General features: G+C 41.9%; 1 protein-coding gene across 6 annotated transcripts in view; it reads left to right on the forward strand.

Moving 5' to 3' along the window:
* Positions 1 to 23,569, forward strand: part of SH3D19 (SH3 domain containing 19) — a 171,740-nt gene that overhangs the window by 45,797 nt on the left and 102,374 nt on the right. For all 6 annotated transcript variants that reach the window (XM_082611159.1, XM_082611160.1, XM_082611161.1 and 3 more), the window contains exon 2: positions 22,358 to 22,397. In XM_082611159.1, the coding sequence (XP_082467285.1) occupies positions 22,358 to 22,397 (40 nt within the window). The remainder of the gene's footprint in view (positions 1 to 22,357; positions 22,398 to 23,569) is intronic.

The following is a 23,569-nucleotide window of genomic DNA, read 5'->3' on the forward strand; positions in this document are numbered from 1 at the left end:
CCCTTTTCTGCTTCAATCTCTACCTGTTGTAACTGGTTCCTTGCCTCCCTAAGTCAGGGAATATTTATTGGATGTTTATTGTGTACAAGGAGCAGGACCTATAAAGGGGCATGAATCATGGGGTGCCTGCCCCCCAAGAGCTGACAGTCTAGTCCGAGAGAGGCGGAGTAAGGAAGTAACCCTGGAGGTTTTGCCTTATGATTGGTACCCTGTTCATTACAACAGGAGGGGCCGGGGCTTCCCTGGTGGCGCAGTGGTTGAGAGTCCGCCTGCCGATGCAGGGGACACGGGTTCGTGCCCCGGTCTGGGAAGATCCCACATGCCGCGGAGCGGCTGGGCCCGTGAGCCATGGCCGCTGAGCCTGCACGTCCGGAGCCTGTGCTCTACAACGGGAGAGGCCACAACAGTGAGAGGCCCACATACCGCAAAAAAAAAAAAAAAAAAAAAAAAAAAATCTTTGTTATAATTCAAGTTTTTTTTTTTTGTGGTTTACAAAAAGAATGAACTAGTGTCTACAAATGTTAAATTGATTCTAAACAGTTTAACGTGATCAGTTACAGAAGCTTGACAGTATTTTACGTTTGCATAACATTTTCATCCACACATTGACTCCGTGAGGGAAGCATGTTTTCATTTCTATTTTATAAATGAGGAAACTGAGGATCTTGGAGGTTAAATGACTTAACGAGTTGTATCATACTGGTCACTAGCCAAGCTGGGTGTTGCTTCTATTTCCTAGTCTAGTCATCAGATTTAAATCTAAATCTTCTGATTTGTTGTCTAGAAATCTGCCTCCATGCTCTGGCAGCCTCCCAGGTCCAGGGTCAACACTCATGTATGTAGCAGTCATGTTCTCAGTGCCCATGCCAGGTGCTGTTCTAGAATAGTGGGGTGACAACATAGAAAAAGCCCTGCATCATGGAGTTTATATTCTAATTTTAGGTCAGATCATGACAAGTTCTTTGAAGAACAGTAAAACAGGATAGGGATGCTGGGGTGGGCATCACTTTTAAATAGAGCGGTCACGGGAGGCATCACTGAGGTGATTTCTGAGCAGGAATTTGAGGAAAGAGAGGCAGTGAGCCAGGGGGTTATCTGGGGTTATGCACAGAGCATAACTTACAAGGTTCCTGAGCAGGTGTGTGTGTGGGATATTTGAGAAACACTGAAGCCAGAGCAGAGTGGGCCAGGGCTCCAGTGATAGGAAATGAGGTCAGACAGGGAACAAGGCCAGACCACGTGGGCCCTCCTAGGCTACTGTGAGGCCTTTGGTTTCTATTCTAAGTAGAATGGCAACAGTTTGACCTGACTTAAAGTTTTAAATGGAACCCATTGGCTACTGGATTGAGAATGGTCAGGGGTAGAAACAGGGAGACCAGTCAGAAAACTACTGCAGTCATTTGGGCAGGAGGGGATGGTGGCTTTGGACCAGGGCCATTGAGACAGAAGTGGTAAGAAGTGGCAGATCTGGTTGTATTTTAAAGGCAGAGTGGATGGGACCTGCTGATGGATTGGTTGTGTGTAGGAGTCAATAATGACTCCAAGGTTTTTGGCCTGAGCCCCCGGAAGTGTAGGCTGTCTATCCATTTACTGAGATGGGGTGCACGGTACGGGTAGGAGGTTGTTGAGGGGTAGACAAGAAGTACATTCACAGGCATGTTAAGTTTAAGATGCTTGATAGGGACTTCCCTGGTAGTCCAGTGGTTAAGAATCTGCCTTCCAGTGCAGGGGATGTGGGTTTGATCCCTGGTCGGGGAACTAAGATCCCACATGCCGTGGGGCAACTAAGCCCGTGTGCCGCAACTACTGAGCCCACACGCCTCAAACTACACGAAGAGAGCCCACGTGCCACCAACTACAGAGCCCATGCGCTCTGGAGCCCACCCACCACAACTAGGGAGAAGCCCACACACCACAAGGAGGAACCTGCACGCTGCAACGGAGATCCCGAGTGCCGCAACTAAGGCCCAACACGGCCAAAAATAAATAAATAAAATATTTTTTTTAAAAAAAAGATGCTTGATAGATTTCCAACTGGAGATGTCCACTAGGCAGTTGAATATACCATTCTGGAATGAGGAGATTCCATAACCTGAAGGGCTAGATTAGGGTGCTGTCAGCATGTCAAAAGTATTTAAAGCCAAGAGATGAGATAAGGTCATCTAGGGAGTGAACATAAATAAAACCCTCTGTGAGTTTTAAGGACTGATCACACCAAAGTTGGGATGAGATAAGCAGGAACCAATAGGAGACTGAGAGGAAAGCAGAGAGGAAGGCAGAGAACTGACAAGTATTCTGGAAGCCAAGTATGTAGAGAAAGTGTTTTAAGGAGGAAGAAGTGATTGGCTGCCAAATGCTGCAAACAATGAAGAACCGACCATTGGATTTGGTATCGTAAAATGGATTCAAGAGAAAGAGGAGAGTAATTGGAGACGGCAAATATAGGCAATTTTGAAGAGTAGGTTTGCTGTTAAAGGAGGTAGAGACACAGCTGGCAGAAGAACCTGGGTGGTGCAGAGTTTTTAGTTGTTTTGTTTTAAGATGAGGGAAATTACATCATGTTTGTGTGCTGATGGAATTATCCAGGAAAGGGGGGGAAATTGATGATGCAGGAGAGAATTACTGAAGTGGTGTCCTTGACAGACAGGAGGGGACTGAGCCTAACTCACTAGTTGGGGGTGAGGATGCTTAGATTGGAGCACAGACCGGTCTTTCCTACAAGAGCACGAGCAAGCCTGTGGGCACAGATGCCAGCTGGTGGGAGACGTGGTGGTAGAAGTCGTCTGCTGATGGCTTTCATTTCCTCAGTGAACTAGGAAAGCCATCATCTGCTGAGGATGGGAAGGGAAGTGTTGAGGACTTAAGAAGGAGTGAACTGAGTGTGGGAGATGAATGGACCAGAGAAACAGTAGTGTGACTGCTGAGCACAGAAAGTATCCACTTGAATATGAAGTGAAATTGGCATAGTCGTGTGTTCACAAGCAGTGTTCAGTAACATGGGTGGAGGCATAGAGAGGGCAGAGGTTGACTGGAACCGGGTTGAGGATTTCTGCCGAGCATGTGGTGAAGAGGGAGGGAGAAGGGAGTGATTATAATGATAAATCAGGAGCTTCAGCCAGAAAGGAGGGAAGTAAGGAATGGGGGGGGTGTGCAGAGAGTAAAGCAAGGTAAAAATCAGTGGATTATACATCCTAATGGTGTTGAAAAATAGTGGAATTGGCATTTTTGCTATAAGGAGTGGAAGAGAGATAACGTTCTGGGAAGGTGAGATGCTTAACATTGAGATCCTGGAGAGGGTGCAGTTCTTGGTGATCCCGAGGCCAGGGAGGACCACAGAAGTAGCATCGGAGACTGGATGAAAAGATCAGTTAGTCCTGAAGGCGGATTATGCTGGAAAGGCAGTGAATGTTAGGCTTATCAGGAGCACGCAGAGATCCGTGACTCTCCTTTCACTTTCCCTGAGTGAGGACCAAGATAGATATCAACCCATGTTTATGGTTCCAAAGTCAGTGCTTTTTCCACTTCTCCAGGAGTCTATTTTCTGTTGACTTTTATCACTGGAAGAAATTCTTGATGCTCAAAGAAGTTTTTGCTAATCTTAGATCTAAATATCTCCTGACTGGATTATGCATGTTTGAACATGTAAAAATATTTTCATTTTAAATTAAGTTTAATCTTTTACTAAATGTTCCCTATTGTATCGGGAGAACTTTGAAGCAAGGATCAGAAATCAGATGACACTAATGCTTCCTGATTAAAGAAATTTCTACTTAATGGTAACTAAAAATATATTGGCTGGACTTCTAGTCAGCTGGTCAGCCCTAAATTCCTGAACATTATGGGTAAAACACTTTGTCCAGTTCAGAAATAGCCAGACTCTTATTAGGGGAAAAAAAGAAATTAAGAAAATGAAAATTATTTAAAACTATTTTATTGTTAGAGAACAAGGTTAACGTGAAATAAGGAAGAATGGCAATCTCTGATGTGTCAGAAGGCAGGGCGATCATATTTTAGTGTTTGCTTCCTATTGCTTGCTGCCCATGGGGCTATTAAGTATAAGTGTTTCTGGAAGTCTCAGTACTGAAGATAGGAAAATGAGAACAATCATACTGCTTTGTTTCCATGAGTACCAGGTAGCTTTAATGAGCGATGAGAAAATTATACCACTGTGCACAGCACCGCATTGTTTTCTCAAAAGTAAAGAACCTTTTAATATAATATAGTCACATTATATGCAATTCGACTCAAGATTTGACTCTACTGTTTTATTTGATCCATATAAAATAGATGCATCTTTCCATAAACATTAAGGTTATAGACTTGTCCTATTACAATGGAGGGGCAGGAGGTGGTAGCAGTGATTGACTCTAAATGAGCAGAAGGGATCTTTTTAGGGTGATGGGAATGTTTGAAAATGATTGTGATAATGATTGCACAACTCTGTAAATGTACTAAAAATCATTGAATTGTGCGCTTCAAACAGGTGAATTTTATGGCATGTAAACTGTGCTTCAGTAAAGCTGTTAATATTTTTAATGAAATGGAAAGTATGTGACCATAGCTGACCCCGGAAGACAGAAAATCTGAAAAAAAATTGATTACTGATGAAATAAAGCTGTTAAAGAGCTACCCTCCCTTCCCTCTCCTTCAGGTTCACAAGGCACATCTGTCACACCTTAACAGATCATCCCAATATGATTTTTTTTTTTTTTTTGCGGTACGTGGGCCTCTCACTGTTGTGGCCTCTCCCGTTGCGGAGCACAGGCTCCGGACGCGCAGGCTCAGCGGCCATGGCTCACGGGCCCAGCCGCTCTGCGGCATGTGGGATCTTCCCGGACCGGGGCACGAACCCGTGTCCCCCGCATCGGCAGGCGGACTCTCAACCACTGCGCCACCAGGGAAGCCCCCAATATGATTTTAAACTGTTTCAGAAGATAGAAAATGAAGGGAAGTTTCCAATTCCTTTTTATGAAGGGAAAATAACGTTGATATTGAAACAAGGAAAAGATATTTCTCCTAAAAGAAAAACAGAGATCAGTTTTGCTGTGAATATTGAAACAAAAATCGTTGGAAGAAAAATTATAAAACAGAATTCAGTATCACATTTGAAAAGTAACATACAAAACAGCAATGTAGTATATATGCTGAATAGTTTGGGCTCTGGAGCTGGACTGGCTTGGAATCCCAGTACCAGGACCTAGTTTCGTGACCTCAGCAAAGTAACTCAACTTCTTCCTTTCTTGTCAGTAAAGTGGGACCAGTAAATAAGAGAACTTACTTCATAGGGTTCTTGTGAAGGCTGAAAGAGTAAAGCACTTAAGTAAGTGCCTGACACCCAGTAAATGTTGAATATGATAATAACTGCATAGCTTATAAAAGAATGAATGTGTCAGAATTTATTTTGTCATTCCTCTATTGTTGATCACTTGGATTTGCTATTATAAAGACAGTGCAATAATTATCTTCATATGGAAATTTCCCTCACTTTTCTCTCCTGAAGATAGATCTTTAGGAGTAGCATTTTGGAGAAAAAGCCATAAACTTTTAAAAAAAAGTTATTGAAGTATAATTGATTTACAGTGTTGTGTTAATTTCTGCTGTATAGCAAAGTGATGCAGTTACACATATATATTTAAGTTCTTTTTCATGTTCTTTTCCGTTATGGTTTGTCACAGGATATTGAATATAGTTCCCTGTGCTGTACAGTAGGACCTCGTTGTTTATCTATTCTATATATTGATGTAATATATAGTTTGCATGTGCTAATCCCAAACTCCCAATCCATCCCATCCCTCCCCCACTCCCTTCCCCCTTGGCAACCACAAGTCTGTTCTCTATGTCTGTGAGTCTGTTTCTGTTTTGTAGATAAATTCATTTGTGTCATATTTTAGATTCCACATACAAGTGATATCATATGGTATTTGTCTTTCTCTTTTTGACATACTGCACTTAGTATGATAATCTCTAGGTCTATCCATATTGCTGCAAATGGCATTATTTCATTTGTTTTTATGGAAAAGCTGTAAACTTTTTTTTTTTTTGCGGAATGTGGGCCTCTCACTGTTGTGGACTCTGCCGTCGCGGAGCACAGGCTCCAGACGCGCAGGCTCAGCGGCCATGGCTCACGGGCCCAGCCGCTCCGCGGCATGTGGGATCTTCCCGGACCGGGGCACGAACCCGTGTCCCCTGCATCGGCAGGCGGACTCTCAACCACTGCGCCACCAGGGAAGCCCAATTAGAATATCTTAAATGTTCCCTTTTATTCCTTAAATTTTCTTTCTTTTTGATCCAGAGATGATCGTACATTTTGGTCTTTCTATTTTTATATCATTGATTTTCCGTAGATGTTTGCTTATCATTGGTTGTAGGTACATGTTTATGAATAAAAGACTAAATTGATTGGTATAGGTAGTGGGTTTGTTTCTCCAGAAATGCTTTCTTCTGGATGATGTAACTGCCTGTGTCAACAGGCATAGTAATGGGTATACCAGTAATAAGTGGGCTTTCCTGTAGGGGAGGAGGAAGGCAAGCTCAGGACCCCCCCAAATTGCCAAAATAAGGAAGGGGTTAGATGTATCTGGAGATGGAGTAGTTGACTGTATTTTATCTCTAGGACATGTCTGTCTTCTCCATCTCTCAATTTCTGGGACTGAAGTTACCGTAAATCGTAAATTACCTTAAACTCTAGTCTTTTTCCCTGACAAGCCCCAGGTCCCCCACAGGGAATCTTCCCAGGAAGATCACCAACTTTGTGTGGACAGTAGTTTTCTGCCTTTAGCTCAAAAGGGAAGCCTTGACTGGCTATTAAGGAGTAATTGGTTGTGGAGTGGTCTGGGCGCTGCTGAGTAGCTGGATCTGGTAACCTGAATGCAGCCCTTTAATTAACTGTCTTTTTGGTTGCTTCAGGGCCTACTTTTTATTCTTTGATGCAGAAGGAGCTCCCTAGGGAGAATTCCTGTTTAACCTCTGATGTCTTGGACCCTGGTTTCTCAGGATCTCTGATCCCTTGATGACTCTCATTCTTGGTTTGTTTGTTTGTTATGGTTCCATTCAGTTTTTTAAGTTCTATTTTATTGTCATTTCACATTTAGAGGGAGGGGAGGTGGATGTAACTACTTATTCAGCCATCTTGAATGAGTCAAGTAAACATTTCCATGTGATTTTTCACTTAGAAGCCTCAAACTTAATATATCCTAACCCTAAGATCCCCCTGCCTGTTCTCTCATCTTGCTTTTCTGCTAACCTCAGTTACTGGTAGCAGATGCCCCGTACCATGTCATGACTGCTGCTTCCTCCTGCAAAACCGTACCATCCATTCCTAATCCTGTCGTATCCCCTCAACCTTCCCACTTTCATTTCTTCTTACTCTCTCCTTACGTCTGCTTTTAATCCTGGTTTATACTGTTGTTAGTGGTCTCTCTGCTTCCATTCCCCACCCCTCTACCAAGTCCATCCTACCAGGTTACCTTTCCTCCATTGCCTACAGAAAAGTACAGATGCTAAGGCATGACATCCATGAATTGCTCCAAGTGATCCTGAATTAATTTTGTAATATTATCTCCCAGTATATTTTCCTCACACCTTGAGGTCTGCCTACAACTGGATTACTCAACACTTTCCCTCAGTTCTTCGCACTGTCACACTTTTGTACATATGATTGTCCTAAACTTAGATGGATGCACTTCATCCGTTTTTACTTCTCAAATTTTGCCAACCTAAAGTGATGCTCAGGGAATTCCCTGGCAGAATTCAGGGACTCATGTGTCTAGGACTCAGCGCTTTCACTGCCATGGGCCCAGATTCAATCCCTGGTCAGGGAACTAAGATTCCACAAGCCACGAGGGGCAGCCACATGAATGAATGAATGAATGAATGAATGAATAAATACTGTTTTAAAAAAAGTGTTGCTCAAATCAAATGCTATCTACTCTGGGAAGCCTTTGGAGATTTCTTAGTCACAACTAAACCTCTTATAATTCTGTATTTTGGTAGCTCTTGGGCATTCATTTATTTTGATATTCACCATTTGATTATTCACTAGCAACTGTGTAAGTCCAAGTAATTTGCATGTCAGCTAATGCAGGAATTTTTTAATTCCTGCTGCAAGGTAAGTACAGCTGTGCAAGTGATTGATAAAGCTGTAGTGAAAGATGAAAATGCAGTTGACTCATGCTACAAAGATATACACAGGAAATACATGGATTTTGATGAAATTGTTATTTGACAGAAGTCTGGGAATTTGTGCAAATATTTTTGTTGAAGACTTTGCAGATTCTCACAATTCTTCTTGATATGTCAATCAAGAATGTTAAGGTTCTTATGTACTTTCTGTATTCGCATTATGCTTTAGAAATTGTTTGTTCTTACAGTCCTCAACATGGATTGTGAGTTTGTCGAAAGCAGATTTTGTTGTGTTCCAGCTGTATTCCTTAATCTCTTATCCTCCAAGACAGTCAGCATTATTTTTGTTTCTTTTTTCTCTGGCCCCAGAGCTTAGTAGATCAGAGAGCTCTCTACCTGAGCAAACGGGGCCGGAAAGTGGCTAAGATCATCTCACTCACCTGCATCTGCTGGTGTTTCATTTACAGCTCTGTGAGGAGAAAGCACACAACACCTTACTTTGGTTTCTGACAACATTGAATAGGTCCTGTATTTCATCCCTATATTGCTGGATTTGTCCCCTGATCAAATGATCACTCTGTTTTTCAGACCTAATTTTTAACTGCTTGTGGCACGTGGGTTAATCCATGAATGATGCAAACAAACATATTTCACCATGTGCCCATGAGTCTGGGTGTGGAGTAGTGTGGTGATGACAGGCAAACCCAAGATATCTGAAAGTCTGGTGTGCATAAATGATACACCAGCTGCCCCAGAGCCAATTTCTGGTCATGTGGCTAATATATCTTATAGTTCTTCCTCCTCATCCCCCAATGTTTGTATGTCTTAGCTGTCATTAAGAGTGGACTTTGCATTGCAATAAAAAAGACAGCTAATTGTATTTGAAAAGAAAATCAGCAACATCCAGATTGGTATCCTATAAAAATATAATAATTCTCTGAGGTCACTTTATTCTTTTTTAAAAATTTCACTCCGAGGGTACAAGAATTAACAACAAACAGTATTCCAACAGAATTCAAGCTTGTCTCACAATCTTTTAATTTTTAAATGAATTGTCCCTCCCATCATGCACCTGTGTCCATACTCTGTTGAGCCCATAAATTTCATGTTAGTAGCATAAGATTGAGAGCACGAGGTAGTGAATTGAAACTGTTTGCCCAGCTCAGACATCTTGTTATAAGACGCCCAAGTCAAAACCTTCTGTATTCTTAGGAATTTATAAGAGGGCGTTTGTATGTTTTGTGGAGCTGAAGAAAACCTCAGAAACAGTTGGAAGGAATTTGAGGCCCTGGATTCAGTCTCTAAACAATACACCATCTGATGCTGAAATATAAGTGCGGCTTCTGGTGAAGAGCATTTCTGCACATTTACCCTGTAGTTCATCAAACGAGTGGGACTGCCAGCCTTCTGATGTAGTGGGAAGAGCAGGGACTTTGGGATTCTTCAGATCCAGATTGAAAATTCATACTCCCTTTTAATTTAAATGGCTTCTCTGAGACTCTGTTTTCTCAGTAAAATGGAAAAGACCTGTATCATGGGACTTCTGTGAAGATTAAATGCGGATGTATTAAGAATGCTTCTAACATAGTAAACGCTGGGTGAATAACAGCTGTCTTTGGTGGTGGAGTTGGCCCCCTGATAGCCAGTTCTCGAATTGACCTCAACTATTTTTTGTGACCAGGCACCCACAGAAGTGAATCCCTTGTGCAGCTTCCTGTACTTCTTTGTGATCATTGCATTGCCTCCCCGCCCTCACTGAAACAGTGCATTTCTTCATGACATGAATATGTTTTTACTAATTCTGCAACTCTGAAGTAGCACTTCAAAATGCTTTCATTCCAAATCAAAATTATTTGAAGCCTTCCCATGGTAATGCACAAAATCTCTTCTCTAGGAATTAGTAACAGCCGCCCCCTCCAAAAAAACACCAAGAACGCAAAGGCTGTCCACTTTGCAGAGGTGTTGGAGAGGTTTCATGCCAGTATATTCAATGACAGATACTTAGGTTTCCCTACTGTGTAAGGGGCTCTGCCAGGTATGACAGGGTACGCAAGGCCCTGTCTTAGAGGAACTGATAGTGGTGGAAGCGGGAAGACATGAAGAGAATTATAACGTGAGTCAAAATGTGATAAGTGCCAACAGGTGCGGGGCATTGTGTGTGTTGGCGGGGGTGGGAGGCCTGGGGGGTTGGAGGGAGAGCATTATTTCTGCCCGTGGGAAACAAATAAGCTTCAAAGCAAAGATGGCAGATGCCTCTCGGGCCTCCTCTCACCCCAAGTTCCTGTGTGTTAAGAACTGTGAAGACTCGGAACTGAGCCACACAGCTGAAGAGCAGGAGGCCACTGGGCATGCTCCTTGTCTGTGTTCCAGTAGCCTTTGAAGGTGCCTGTGTGGATGGTACTTTGTTAACGGAGTGGAGAGGAGGGAGCTCGGTGGGCCCGAACTTGCAAGAAGCCGTGTGTTGTTGTACAGAGAATACATTCTCTACCCGTCAGTAAGGTAACGTGGCCAGGCTTGGATGTGACCTAATTGATTAAAAGAAAAAAAAAAGTTTTTCATAATTCTAGATTAGAGGCCAAGGCTGCCCCGCTGTGGATAAAAATAAGACTCCGATCAGAAAACTCCTCAACCACGTAGGAAAGGTTTGCACATCAGAGTGAGGTGTGTGGTGTTTGGAATAATGTGATTTTCCCTTTGTTTCCTGTTTGCCCAGATAAGGGAGTCTCTTGGTTCCAGTGGTTTCTGATATTTGCTCACTTTGCAGAGTCAGTTCTACCAAGGTAAAACCTTGTTGCGACATCTGCAAATTCATCCTGAGCTAAAGGGAGAGGAACAGTAAGAATGGACCTTTTTGCCCTTTAAGGGGGGAAAGAATCATCTTTATTTTTAACCTAAGAGCTGAAAAGGCACCCTGTGGTTAGAGATGTTACCTACCCTTTGACACCTGAAATAACACATTTTTTTTTTTTTGCCTTATAACAAATTTAATCAGTTATACATATACATATGTTTCCATATCCCCTCCCTTTTGCATCTCCCTCCCACCCTCCCTATCCCACCCCTCCAGGCGGTCACAAGGCACCGAGCTGATCTCCCTGTGCTATGCGGCTGCTTCCCACTATCTATCTACCTTACGTTTGGTAGTGTATATATGTCCATGCCGCTCTTTCACTTTGTCACAGCTTACCCTTCCCCCTCCCCATATCCTCAAGTCCATTCTCTAGTAGGTCTGTGTCTTTATTCCTGTCTTACCCCTATGTTCTTCATGACATTTTTTTTTCTTAAATTCCATATATATGTGTTAGCATACAGTATTTGTCTTTCTCTTTCTGACTTACTTCACTCTGTATGACAGACTCTAGGTCTATCCACCTCATTACAAATAGCTCAATTTCATTTCTTTTTATGGCTGAGTAATATTCCATTGTATATATGTGCCACATCTTCTTTATCCATTCATCCGATGATGGACACTTAGGTTGTTTCCATCTCCGGGCTATTGTAAATAGGGCTGCTATGAACATTTTGGTACATGTCTCTTTTTGAATTATGGTTTTCTCAGGGTATATGCCCAGTAGTGGGATTGCTGGGTCATATGGTAGTTCTATTTGTAGTTTTTTAAGGAACCTCCATACCGTTCTCCATAGAGGCTGTACCAATTCACATTCCCACCAGCAGTGCAAGAGTGTTCCCTTTTCTCCACACCCTCTCCAGCATTTATTGTTTCTAGATTTTTTGATGATGGCCATTCTGACTGGTGTGAGATGATATCTCATTGTAGTTTTGATTTGCATTTCTCTAATGAGTAAAGATGTTGAGCATCCTTTCATGTGTTTGTTGGCAGTCTGTATATCTTCTTTGGAGAAATGTCTGTTTAGGTCTTCTGCCCATTTTTGGATTGGGTTGTTTGTTTTTTTGTTATTGAGCTGCATGAGCTGCTTATAAATTTTGGAGATTAATCCTTTGTCAGTTGTTTCATTTGCAAATATTTTCTCCCATTCTGAGGGTTGTCTTTTGGTCTTGTTTATGGTTTCCTTTGCTGTGCAAAAGCTTTTAAGTTTCATTAGGTCCCATGTGTTTATTTTTGTCTTTATTTCCATTTCTCTAGGAGGTGGGTCCAAAAGGATCTTGCTGTGATTTATGTCATAGAGTGTGAAATAACACATTTTAATCTTTGTTTTCTGGATTCTTGTAGAAGAAATCCATAGAATCCTAAAATATGGAGGCAGATTTCAGTAATTTCATAAACAGATAAAATACCTATATTTAATCTATTTAGTTTCTGTCCTTATATCACTCATTCATCCTTCTCAGGAAATTCATGTTAGAATCTTGAGTCTCAGAAAATGACTGTGAGGGCTTAACACCTTCAGGATGAACTCGGATTGGGAAAAGGCTTCAGGGGATGGGAGGGGTGGTGATCCTTGGTTGGCACAGTTTTTCATCCTGAAGGAACTACCTGTGTCTGCCTTTTCGTTCTCTTTCTTCCTTCTGCTGCTTACTTTCAGGGCTTATTTATCACTTCTGTCAGAGGCTACAGTGGGAAAATGAAAAAAAAGGGAAAATCATATGTATTCATTTTCCGTAGTAGCCCTTGGTTCAAAAGAAGGGGAAGGGAAAGAGGCTGGAGCCGTTGGGTCAAGGAAGATTTTGGAAATTATTTATTAGTGCGTTCCTGTCCTCTTCACCACTAATAAGCAAGAAAAAAATCCTGCAGAATTTCAAAATCCATATTGGACAAAGGATGATTAACCTTTTAGATAATTCTATTCACAATATTATGAACTCTATGAATATTCTGTATCCCCCATATTATCATCATAATAGTAAACATTTATTGAGCATTTATCATGGTCAGCCACCATGCTATCCTTTGTATGCATCTCTTCATTTAATCCTTGTTCAGCTTGATAAGATGAGTACTACGATGACATGTCCCCCTTTTACGTGTGGATGCTGAGGCTTACAAAGGCTAACTATTTTGCTAAGGTCATTCAGGTAATATACAAACAGTGGAGCAAGAACTCAAAACAAGGCCTGTCTGACCTAGAGTTCCTGCCCTGAACCTCTATCTAGGTTGTCATCCTGAAATAGCAACTGATTTCCCATTATGGGTAGGACCCGGTAGTATAGACCTGGAAGCACTACATTTACAAACCTTCTTTGTGGAACCTGTAATTCTAAAATGCACAAATTAACCCAAACAATGCAAAATCAAAGATAAATAAGTGACGGGATTGAAGGAAGGACACATTTAATATAATCTTCAAAGATCAGGGTTTAACCCGATCGGGTTGGGGGATTTGTTCATCATTAGTTCCTTCTCCTTTTTGCGTTTGGGTACCATGCCTGGCCCTACATCAGCTGGAGTTCAGTTAATTAGAGAAGTGCCATCTACATGTCAGGGGTGGCGCTGGACGTGGAGATGCAAATACTAGCTCTGTAAAGGGGCCTTGGGTTCCTAGGGGAGTGGATGGTGCTAATGAAATAACATTGTTCATGCTAAGGTACTAGATATCAAGTCTGATTTTGTACGAAATGTTTCCTCTTCAAATTAGTTTGGGAAATGCTAGTTAAAGTCAAACAGATTTTTTTAATTGTAATATTTCTTAGAGCCTTTAAGATACTAATATGCTTTGTGACTACCCCAGAGGTTTTTAGAATTTAGGAAACACTGAAAGCAATCCCTGTTATTGGGTCACTTTCTCAGGTTACCTTTCTTGTAGCATATCTTATTCCAGGTAAAATTTATGCCTCCTTTAGATAAACCCTTAGGAGTGGCCTAATATTTTGAATATGGGTCTAATATTTTTAACTTGGCAGTTGGGGGAATAGAGATTTTTTTTTAACTAAAAGTTCTTTTTATCCTGTCTTAAATCACAAGTTTCACTTGCTGAAAAAAGTGAGATTTTGTAACAAGAAGAGTTACAAAAGGGGCTTCCCTGGTGGCTCAGTGGTTAAGAATCCGCCTGCCAATGCAGGGGACATGGGTTCAAGCCCTGGTCCAGGAAGATCCCACATGCCACGGAGCAGCTAAGCCTGTGCGCCACAACTACTGAGCCTGCGCTCCAAAGCCTGTGAGCCACAACTACTGAGCCCACGTGCCACAACTACTGAAGCCCGTGAGCCTAGAGCCTATGCTCCACAACAAAGAGTAGCCCCCGCTCACCGCAACTAGAGAAAGCCCATGCGCAGCAACGAAGACCCAACACAGCCAAAAATAAATAAAATATATAAATTTATTTAAAAAAAGAGTTACAAAAGTAATTATTAACAGACTCACTAGGGAGCTTGAGGTGGGAGCAGCAGGGAGTGTTGAGGACACCTTGCTGCGAAGCCTGCTTCCGTCTACTCCCCTCATCACCTTGCCTCCCAGGACCTGAGTGGCTCTGATGAAATGCCCATCTTCCAGAGGTCTCTACCGAATTCACTTTGAGGTGAACATGGGCAGTGTAGCTGGTGGCTCTGATGTTTCATCTGTGAAACTAACATAAAAAACTCAAATCATATAAAGCCTCTTTCAGTAGTGAGTTGCACCCAACAATCAAAATGATTCAGTTGAACTATTTAAGGAAGAATTATTAAAAAGAAGTAGCAGCCTGTTATCAAATAGCTGATTCTTCTTCCAGTGCAAATGTGCTATGTAGTTGTTTTTTTTTTTTTTTCTCCTGTGTGTAGTTTGGTTTGGTGAGAGCTGCTTTGAGACAAAAGAATAGACCAAATGTGGATTGTTTTAGAGCAGAGGTGATTCTTAAATCACTAGGGTGTTTATAAAAAGTAAAAATGTTTGGGGGGCTTCCCTGGTGGAGCAGTGGTTGAGAGTCTGCCTGCCGATGCAGGGGACACGAGTTCGTGCCCCAGTCCGGGAGGATCCCATGTGCCACGGAGCGGCTGGGCCCTTGAGCCATGGCCGCTGAGCCTGCGCCTCCAGAGCCTGTGCTCCGCAACGGGAGAGGCCACAGCAGTGAGAGGCCCACGTACCGCAAAAAAAAAAAAAAAAAAAAGTTTGGGAATTCTTAGGAAGGCACATTTTTCAGCAATATCAGATATATCAGTGAACCAACCACAGCCTAAAGAATGCAGCACAGGAAAGGAAAGGGCTTGGGAGGGCATTGGGTATTACCATTATCAACAAACATTTACAGGGCGCAGTCTGTGAAGCAGAGTCTAAGATAGAGTTCTGCCTTCATCAGACACACTGCTAGGATAAGGGGGTAGACAGATGCCTAAAGCTAAATAATAATACAGTATTATTTAGTATTGCTAAATGTCGAGTGAATGGTATAGATAGTACGAGAGTTCAGGTAGGATGTGGTAGGCAGAATAATGCTCTCCCCTCAGAGATGTCATGTCCTAATCCGTGGCACTTGTGGTCATGTTGTATTGCATGGCAAAGAGGAATTAAGGTTCTTCATCAACTGATCTTGATGTAATATCATTTTGGATTATCCCGGCAGCCCCAATGTAGTCAATAATAAAGCTTCTCCACAATGGAAGAGGGAGTCGGAGGAAGAGGTCAGGGTCAGAGACTTAAAGATGCTACATTGTTGGAGGAAGGGACCACAAGCCCAGGAATGCGGGTGACCTCGAGACATTGGAAAAGACAAGGAAACTGATTCTTCCCTAGGACCTCCAAAAGGAATATAGCCATGCACACACCTTGATTTTAGCCTTGTAAGACCTACTTTGACTTCTCACCTCTAGAACTGTAAGATAATACATCTTCGTTGTTCTAAGCCACAAAGGTTAAAGTGATTTGTTACAGCAGCAACAGGAAACTAATACAAGGATGCTAAAGAGGAAGAGGAGTCGGGGCAGTTTCATGAAGAAGGTGGTTCTTGAGTCAGGCATGAAAGATAATAAGAATAGTCGTAACAGGGGAGTTCCCTAGTGGCCTAGTGGTTAGGATTCTGGGCTGTGGCCTGGGTTCAATCCCTGGTCAGGGAACCAGACCCTGCGATCTGTGCGGCACGCCAGAAAAGAAAAAAGAATCGTCGTGGCAGAATTCGAGTTGTAAAACTTATACTCCAGGTACTGCGCTAAGCTCTTTATACGCTTTAATTCATTTATCCTCACAAAAACTCTACAAAGATAGTATTCTTCCCCATTTTGTAGATGAGAAAACTGAGGTGTAGAGAGGTTAAGTAACTTGTGCAATCACTACTCTGCAGTACTAGTCACTCCACCTAGTTAATAGCTGGCCTTTTAACGCCAGGTGGCAGCTGACATTTATTATTATGCACAGGCAACGTTCTAAGGATGTCACCGTCATTACCTCATGGAGTCCTCTCATGGTCTGGGGCACATAGTAATTTGTAATTTTTCTGAGGCATGGACTTATCCGGCCAGCAATATGGCTGTATTGGAGGGGAAGAGACAGGAACCAGAAAATTCGATCAAGACAACCATTCATACAAGTGCTGATCAGATCCTAAAATGCAGGTAAAGGCAGCAGGCGTGGGAAGGAGAAAACAAGATTCCAGAGACAGTCTGCTTCTTTGTTGAAACATAACTTCCACGTGGAAAAAACTTCCCTTCCCTCTCTAATTTCTCGCCCCCTGTGATTTTAGCGTGCTTCATTTGAACGAGTTGAGGCACTTTATAATTAGAATTAATGAAAGGTATCAGTATTGGCAGTGCCGTAGACTAGGCTTTTCCACTTATCCACAGAAGCGTGGGCAGCGCTTATGTAAATACACCTCAACTTCTCTCGTGCAATGGTCACTCACAGATGTTCTTTCATTCCTTGGACCAAGAGAGTAGTAACTTTCTTGCTTAAGTTCAACAACAACAGATACATATGTATTGAAAACCTACCATTTAAAAGAGCAATATACTAGTCACTGTGGGAGTCTCAAAAGTGGCTAAAAATCAGTCTGGAAACACACCTGAATGAGGGTGGTGAAATGGAATGAGAAAGAGGAGGTGAGGGACTTCCCTGGTGGCCCAGTGGTTGAGAAGCCTGCCAGTGCAGGGGACACAGGTTTGAGCCCTGGTCCAGGAAGCTTCCACATGCCGCTGAGCAACTAAGCCCGCAAGCCACAACTACTGAGCCTGCATGCCACAACTACTGAAGCCCGTGCAACCTAGAGCCTATGCGCCACAACTACTGAGCCCACGTGCCGCAACTACTGAAGCCCGCACACTCTAGGGCCTGTGTGCTGCAACTACTGAGCCTGTGTGCCACAACTACTGAAGCCCGCGTGCCCTAGAGCCCATGTGCCACCACTACTGAGCCCACGCGCCGCAACTACTGAAGCCTGCACACTCCAGGGCCCGTGTGTCACAAATACTGAGCCCGTGTGCCACAACTACTGAAGCCCACATGCCCTAGAGCCCATGTGCCACAGCTACTGAGCCCACGCATCGCAACTACTGAAGCCTGCACACTCTAGGGCCCGTGTGCCACAAATACTGAGCCCGTGTGCCACAACTACTGAAGCCCACATGCCCTAGAGCCCATGTGCCACAGCTACTGAGCCCATGCGCCACAACTACTGAAGCCCGCACACTCTAGGGCCCGTGTGCTGCAACTACTGAGCCCGTGTGCCACAACTACTGAAGCCCGCGCGCCCTAGAGCCCATGTGCCACAGCTACTGAGCCCACGCGCTGCAACTACCGAAGCCTGCACACTAGGGCTTATGTGCCGCAACTACTGAGCCCGCATGCTGCAACTACTGAAGACCCTGTGCCTAGGGCCTGTGATCCACAACAAGAGAGGCCACCGCAATGAGAGACCTGCATGCTGCAACGAAGAGTAGCCCCTGCTCGCCACAACTAGAGAAAGCCCAAGCGCAGCAACAAGGACCCAACACAGCCAAAAAAAAAAAAAAAAGAAAGAGGAGGTGAATAGGTATTAGCTGGTGTCAGTAATTTCTAGAACGAATGCTGGATTTTTTTCAAGTAGACATATTTGCCATTTTCTCAGCCTACATATAAGAACCATTTAAAGATTTTAGGAAAGCCTCTGAAACTCTCAACTGAGATATATAAAACTCCATTCATGTTCTATTTGAGTAGAACCAGTTTTGCTATCTTATAGAGTCATTAAAGTAGGATTTGTGAACCCTGCATAGATACCCTGTCTTCTAATGGAGGGATTCATTGTTTTATTTATTCTGCTTCTCGTAAGTAAAGAGGCGATAATATCGTAGGTGCAAAGAATTCTTCAGAATGTGTGTATCTTTTAGTTAATACTGACATGCATTGACCATTTTTTTAAAAAACATAAACTATTCATACATACTCCCAAGCCAGAGTATGTAAGTAATGCTTTGGAGTCTGATCCAGAATCCCTTCACAGATAATAGTCATTCTAAAGAGACATGTTAGTATTCCAATATGAGGTACAAGACAGATTCCCACTCTATGTATTTTCATTCCCATGGACTGTCTTCCCACTAATTTCAAAGAATGATTTAGGACCTTTTGTTGCTGACTTGAGCAAGTAGTGTAAGTCCCTACCCAGTGGGGTTTGATTTTTCTCTCCAGTTAAGTGATCAGAGCCAAATCCTCAAAGCCTGAATGTCTTACAGTGGATTCTAATAAGCTCTGAGTTGGCCATTCTTCTTAGTTTTAATCAAAGCAAAAGATGACATTTGCATTTTTGTCATCTTCATTTCAAAGTGTTTGTCATATTATTAGATTCAGAATCACCCTGAATAATTAGCATCAGTAGAATCTGTCTAGCCATTCCCAAAAAGCTGTCCCTACCAGAATAAGGGCCTATTTCTACAATGGTGGTACACCACCTAAATATATGAACATTGGAGTCGTGTATGTCCGATTACTTAGAACCAGGAGTCATCATGGCAGGAAAACGTGGGTAATCTGGAGTTCTCACACAGACCCATGGAAACTTCCCAGCACTCTCCTGATTCTTGGTGCCCTTGATGTGCACGTTGCCTCCTTTGCACGTCCTCACAACATTTACACACATCCAGGCTTCAGCACCCTTTGCACCAGTTCTGCCTACTTTCTGCCTCTGTTATTCTTGCAGGGTATTCTTCCATTTCCTCAATTAGCTTTATCAACTAGGAGACGTGGATGAATGGGGACAGGGAATGCAAGGTCTCTCGCTCTCCCTCTCTCTGTCTCTCCGTTGCGTGTCTGTGTGTGTGGGGGGGTGACATACACCTACGAAACCAACACACTTTCACACAGCCACCCAGCCATGCTGACCTTCACATTGAGAGTGTACTGCTCATTTTTGAGTGACCTAAAGATCATCACGCTCTACTTGGTGGGCTCCCAGAGTTAGTGCATTATCCACAGCAAATGTGCACCATTTGGCAACTAAATTTTAGAATTAGGGCATTCTTATCTCTAATAACTCTTTTCTTTGTGGAAATGGTGAGACTTTGGGCTAGTAAGTTATTTGTGTGATTTCTAAATATGTAAAAGTTTGGGAAGGCTTTGCAAGTATATTCTAATTATTTAAAAATTAGAAACTCTGAAAAAAATTGGGGGGAGTGTGCCAGAGTATTTAATTTGAAATAAATAGAAACCATATGCTTAAAGCACTGTATATAGTCAAGATGAAATTTCTATGTTTGCTACAGATCTGTTCTCATTTTTCATAAGGGGATTTTAATCCAAATGTTTTATTATTGTTGGCAAGATCCAGATCCCAAATCTGCCCTCAGTGCTTTGTTTTGTTCAGTCTTAGCTTTTGGATCAAAATGACCACTTACTATTTTGCCAGAAATTCAGTGTTACCACTAATGTATCTCTCGACAATTGTACAATAGCCTCGGCTATCATGAAAATTACTTTGCTTAAAATAAGTATATAAAAATATGTGTAGACACAGAGGTACACAACATACAGACAGTACATATTTATATGTTTTCAAGCTAAAAGATGGCTTATGGCAAAATGTGAAGTACAATTATTTGTATACTTTAAGAAAAAAGATCAATCCAAGAACATGTATTTTCATTTGTTTTCCATTGCCAAGAGCTAGGGGCTGGGGAATATTGAGAGTAATGGATAATTTACCCTTACCCTCAAATTATCAAATATATGGGTCTTAGGAGTAACTGTGTATGCATATTTACATAGAAATGTAACGCATGTAACGCTAAGAGTGAATTTGGGAGGAAATGTTTAAAATGTCCTCCAACAGATTATCAAGTTTTTGTCTCAGATTCTAATTACTTCTCAATAGGGAAGTACAGTGGGGAGGTATTTGTATTTTCTTAGAGCAGAAAGTATTAAAATGACTGTAGAATTTCCTGTTTTAACCAGAAAAGAAGGAGAACCATGAGCCATTCACTTCCTGAATGGCCACATTCCAGCTGTGCAGACTGATCATAACACATCTGCCAATCAGAACAGGCCCTGGAGGGAAGCCCTCAGATGCTGGGTCTTGTTTACATGCATTGTGACTCTGTTTCTCCCCTCCTCCTGTGTGTTGTATGACTAGGAAGATTTGTAGGGGAATTCGCTATTACATGCCTAAAAACACTGAACGAAACTAGGACCACAGCCACAGCAAATGGTGTCACGGGCAGACTTTTAGCTCATCCTTGGCCACAGGTAAGACTTGTTGCTTTGTTACGAGGACAGCTGATCTACGTCTAGTTTCTAGCTTTACCTTGAGACATCATACTTTACTTCTGTTAGCAAAACTAACAGGCTAAAAGCTGAAGAGGAGCGATAGAAAAAATGAGTAAAATGTGCGCTGTATTCCTGACGTTAAATTTTTAGTACTCAACAAGTGAAAAACTCTGTTTTTATTTAAGGGAGGGGTAAACCAAGTCAAATTAAAACAAAAGTTTTAAAAGCGGCAGTAATGCTCAGCGTACAGAGAAATTGGAACCAGAAGCGTATTAACCTTGTGCCTTTTGAAGAGCATTATATCTTAACAAACATGTTTTACTGCGACTCTTCCTACTTGTTAGTGTTTCAGAGTACAGTGTCTTCCTGTGTGCTAACTCCTTGGTTTAAAAAGACATTTCTTTTTTATTATGAACCCATTCAGAAAGAATTTATATTTAACTATGTAAATCTGATTCCTTTTCTTCCATAAATCTCTCTAGAAGTTTTAGAGAATGTCTTCGTTGCCTTTATGCTGCTCCATCAGCAGTAAAATTAAGGAAGAAAAACAAAGAGAATCCCTGTCTAATCTTTGTTTCACCATTAAATGATATGTTCGTGTTAATTCAGAAGATACTTTAGAGAACTCTATTGTGATAACATTGCATAGGATTTTTAACAGTCATCGTGTAGGATTTTACTGTGGCTCACCCACTGCCTTCTGTTGTTAGTTTTTTCATAACACTGAGATCTTTTTGCTTCATTTATTTATTTATTTTTAAGCATGCACTGAAGAAACAATAATTACTCAGAGTCAAAAAAAACACAAGACATCCTGTGGGTTTCGTGGCTCTTTCTCTTGTATATAATAGTCTTCAGGCTGAACAGTGCGAAGAGGCATTTTTCAACACTTCAAGCAGCCGGGCTCCTGATTTCTCAACTTCAGCACTGTTGGTATTTTGGGTGAGATTATTCTTTGTTGTAGGGTGGTTAGCGGCATCCGTTGTCTCCACCCACCAGATGCTGGTAGCCCCCTCTCCCCAGCTGTGACAACCAAAAAAAGTCTCCAGGCATTGCCAGATGTCCCCTTGGGGAGGAGGAGCAAAGTTGACACTGGTTGAGAACCGCTGCCTTACGGCACATTAGACCTAATTATCTGTGGAACATGGAAATCCAACTTCTGAAAAGTTCTGGGTGATAGAGAGTTAAGGAAGAGGCTCTACTGGTCTCCGGGTATGTGCAGATGTAGCTGACTGCTCCTTGTTTCCCCCTCCCCATCCTGTTAGAAGCTTTTGCCAACCATGATTCATGGAATGATTTTTTTGAGCTGAGTAATTTGTGGCTTTTCAGTTTCCTTACTTTCTTTCCTTAGCTAAATTTGTTTTGGTTTTAGCAAAGTGTTTAAAACAGCAAAGATCTTTGAAAATGAAACAATACATGTAATGATATATTTTCTAAGGAGGTGATTTTAACAAACTGTAAAAGCCTTACATGCCCGTCCTTCGTCGTATCCTTCGTACCTCCTCTGTCAGACAAATCCTTTCAACTCTGAAGAGGAGCCTTACAAGGGGAAGACACAGCAACCTTTGAACAGTCCTTTGTGAAATCTAAGGGTACGGCAGCTGGGATGTAAGAACTTCTTTCCCAGGACGTCTAAAGAGCATTTTAAAATGTAACTGTCTTCTTTCTTTACAGATCCAAACGAACGAAATAAACCAGAGCATCGTTCTTCAAGGTATGAATTTATAGTATTTACTAGCTCTGTATAAAGCTTCTCATTTGGAAAATACTGTTTGGAGGGAGTGCAAGTATCCCTTTTAGAAATACTGTATATTTGAATCCTCTGTAGCACTCAAGCTTCACAAGGGAAATACTGTTCATTCTCTGAACAAAAATTCTTTATAAAATTATTGACTACCTGGAAGACATATTTTATTTTGAGAATTCCTATCAGTGACAGGTATATCTTTGCAAAAAATTATTTTATCCCTGCTTCTTTCCTTTTGTGGTTTACTTTCCTCCTTGTTCTTTAATTTATTTTTTATAAATATGTACTGCTTTTTTCCTAATTATAAAACTAACATGGGCTCATTGTAGAAATTTTTAAATTATTTTTTAAAATATAAAGGATTAGGGCCTCCCTGGTGGCGCAGTGGTTGGGAGTCCGCCTGCCGATGCAGGGGATGCGGGTTCGTGCCCCGGTCTGGGAGGATCCCATATGCCGCGGAGCGGCTGGGCCCGTGAGCCATGGCCGCTGAGCCTGTGCGTCCGGAGCCTGTGCTCCACAACGGGAGAGGCCACAACAGTGAGAGGCCCGCATACAGCAAAAAATAAATAAATAAATAAAATAAAATATAAAGGATTAAAAAAATAGCATGTCTTTCATCAGCTAGAAATGGCTGGCTACTGCTAAAAATTTGATGTAATTCTTTCTAGATTTTATCAGTATATATGTATTCCAGTTGAATTCTTTAAGTTCTTGTTAGATAGTTTCAAATGGCTAGGAAGGTTCTATTGCTTCAGCCTCTTTCTCATGCTGTCTGAGAGTATGTCTCACAAGACCTTCAGCAGCACTGAAGAGTTTTTTTTAAATCCTTGTCAAACTTATATGTGGAAAATTGTCTAACTTCCACTCCTAGGCAAGAATGACAGGCCTGTATCTGATTTTTTCACCCAGTTCTGTGAAGGGCTGTAATTCTTTAAATACTATTTTCACCTTAGTCCACATTCCATCACTTTTTCTTTGCATTTTATATTGTGGGAATTGATAAAATGGTAATAATACATTCACTGGGTTGAGTGGCCTGGTAAACAAATCCTGATGCTTTTTCAAGGTATCAAACTCTAGAATGCATTGACCTCAGATGAATAAAAATACAAAATCTAGGGCTTCCCTGGTGGCACAGT

This window comes from Mesoplodon mirus (genome assembly GCF_964341445.2).
Source record: "Mesoplodon mirus genome assembly, chromosome: 2".
Lineage (NCBI taxonomy): Eukaryota > Metazoa > Chordata > Mammalia > Artiodactyla > Ziphiidae > Mesoplodon > Mesoplodon mirus.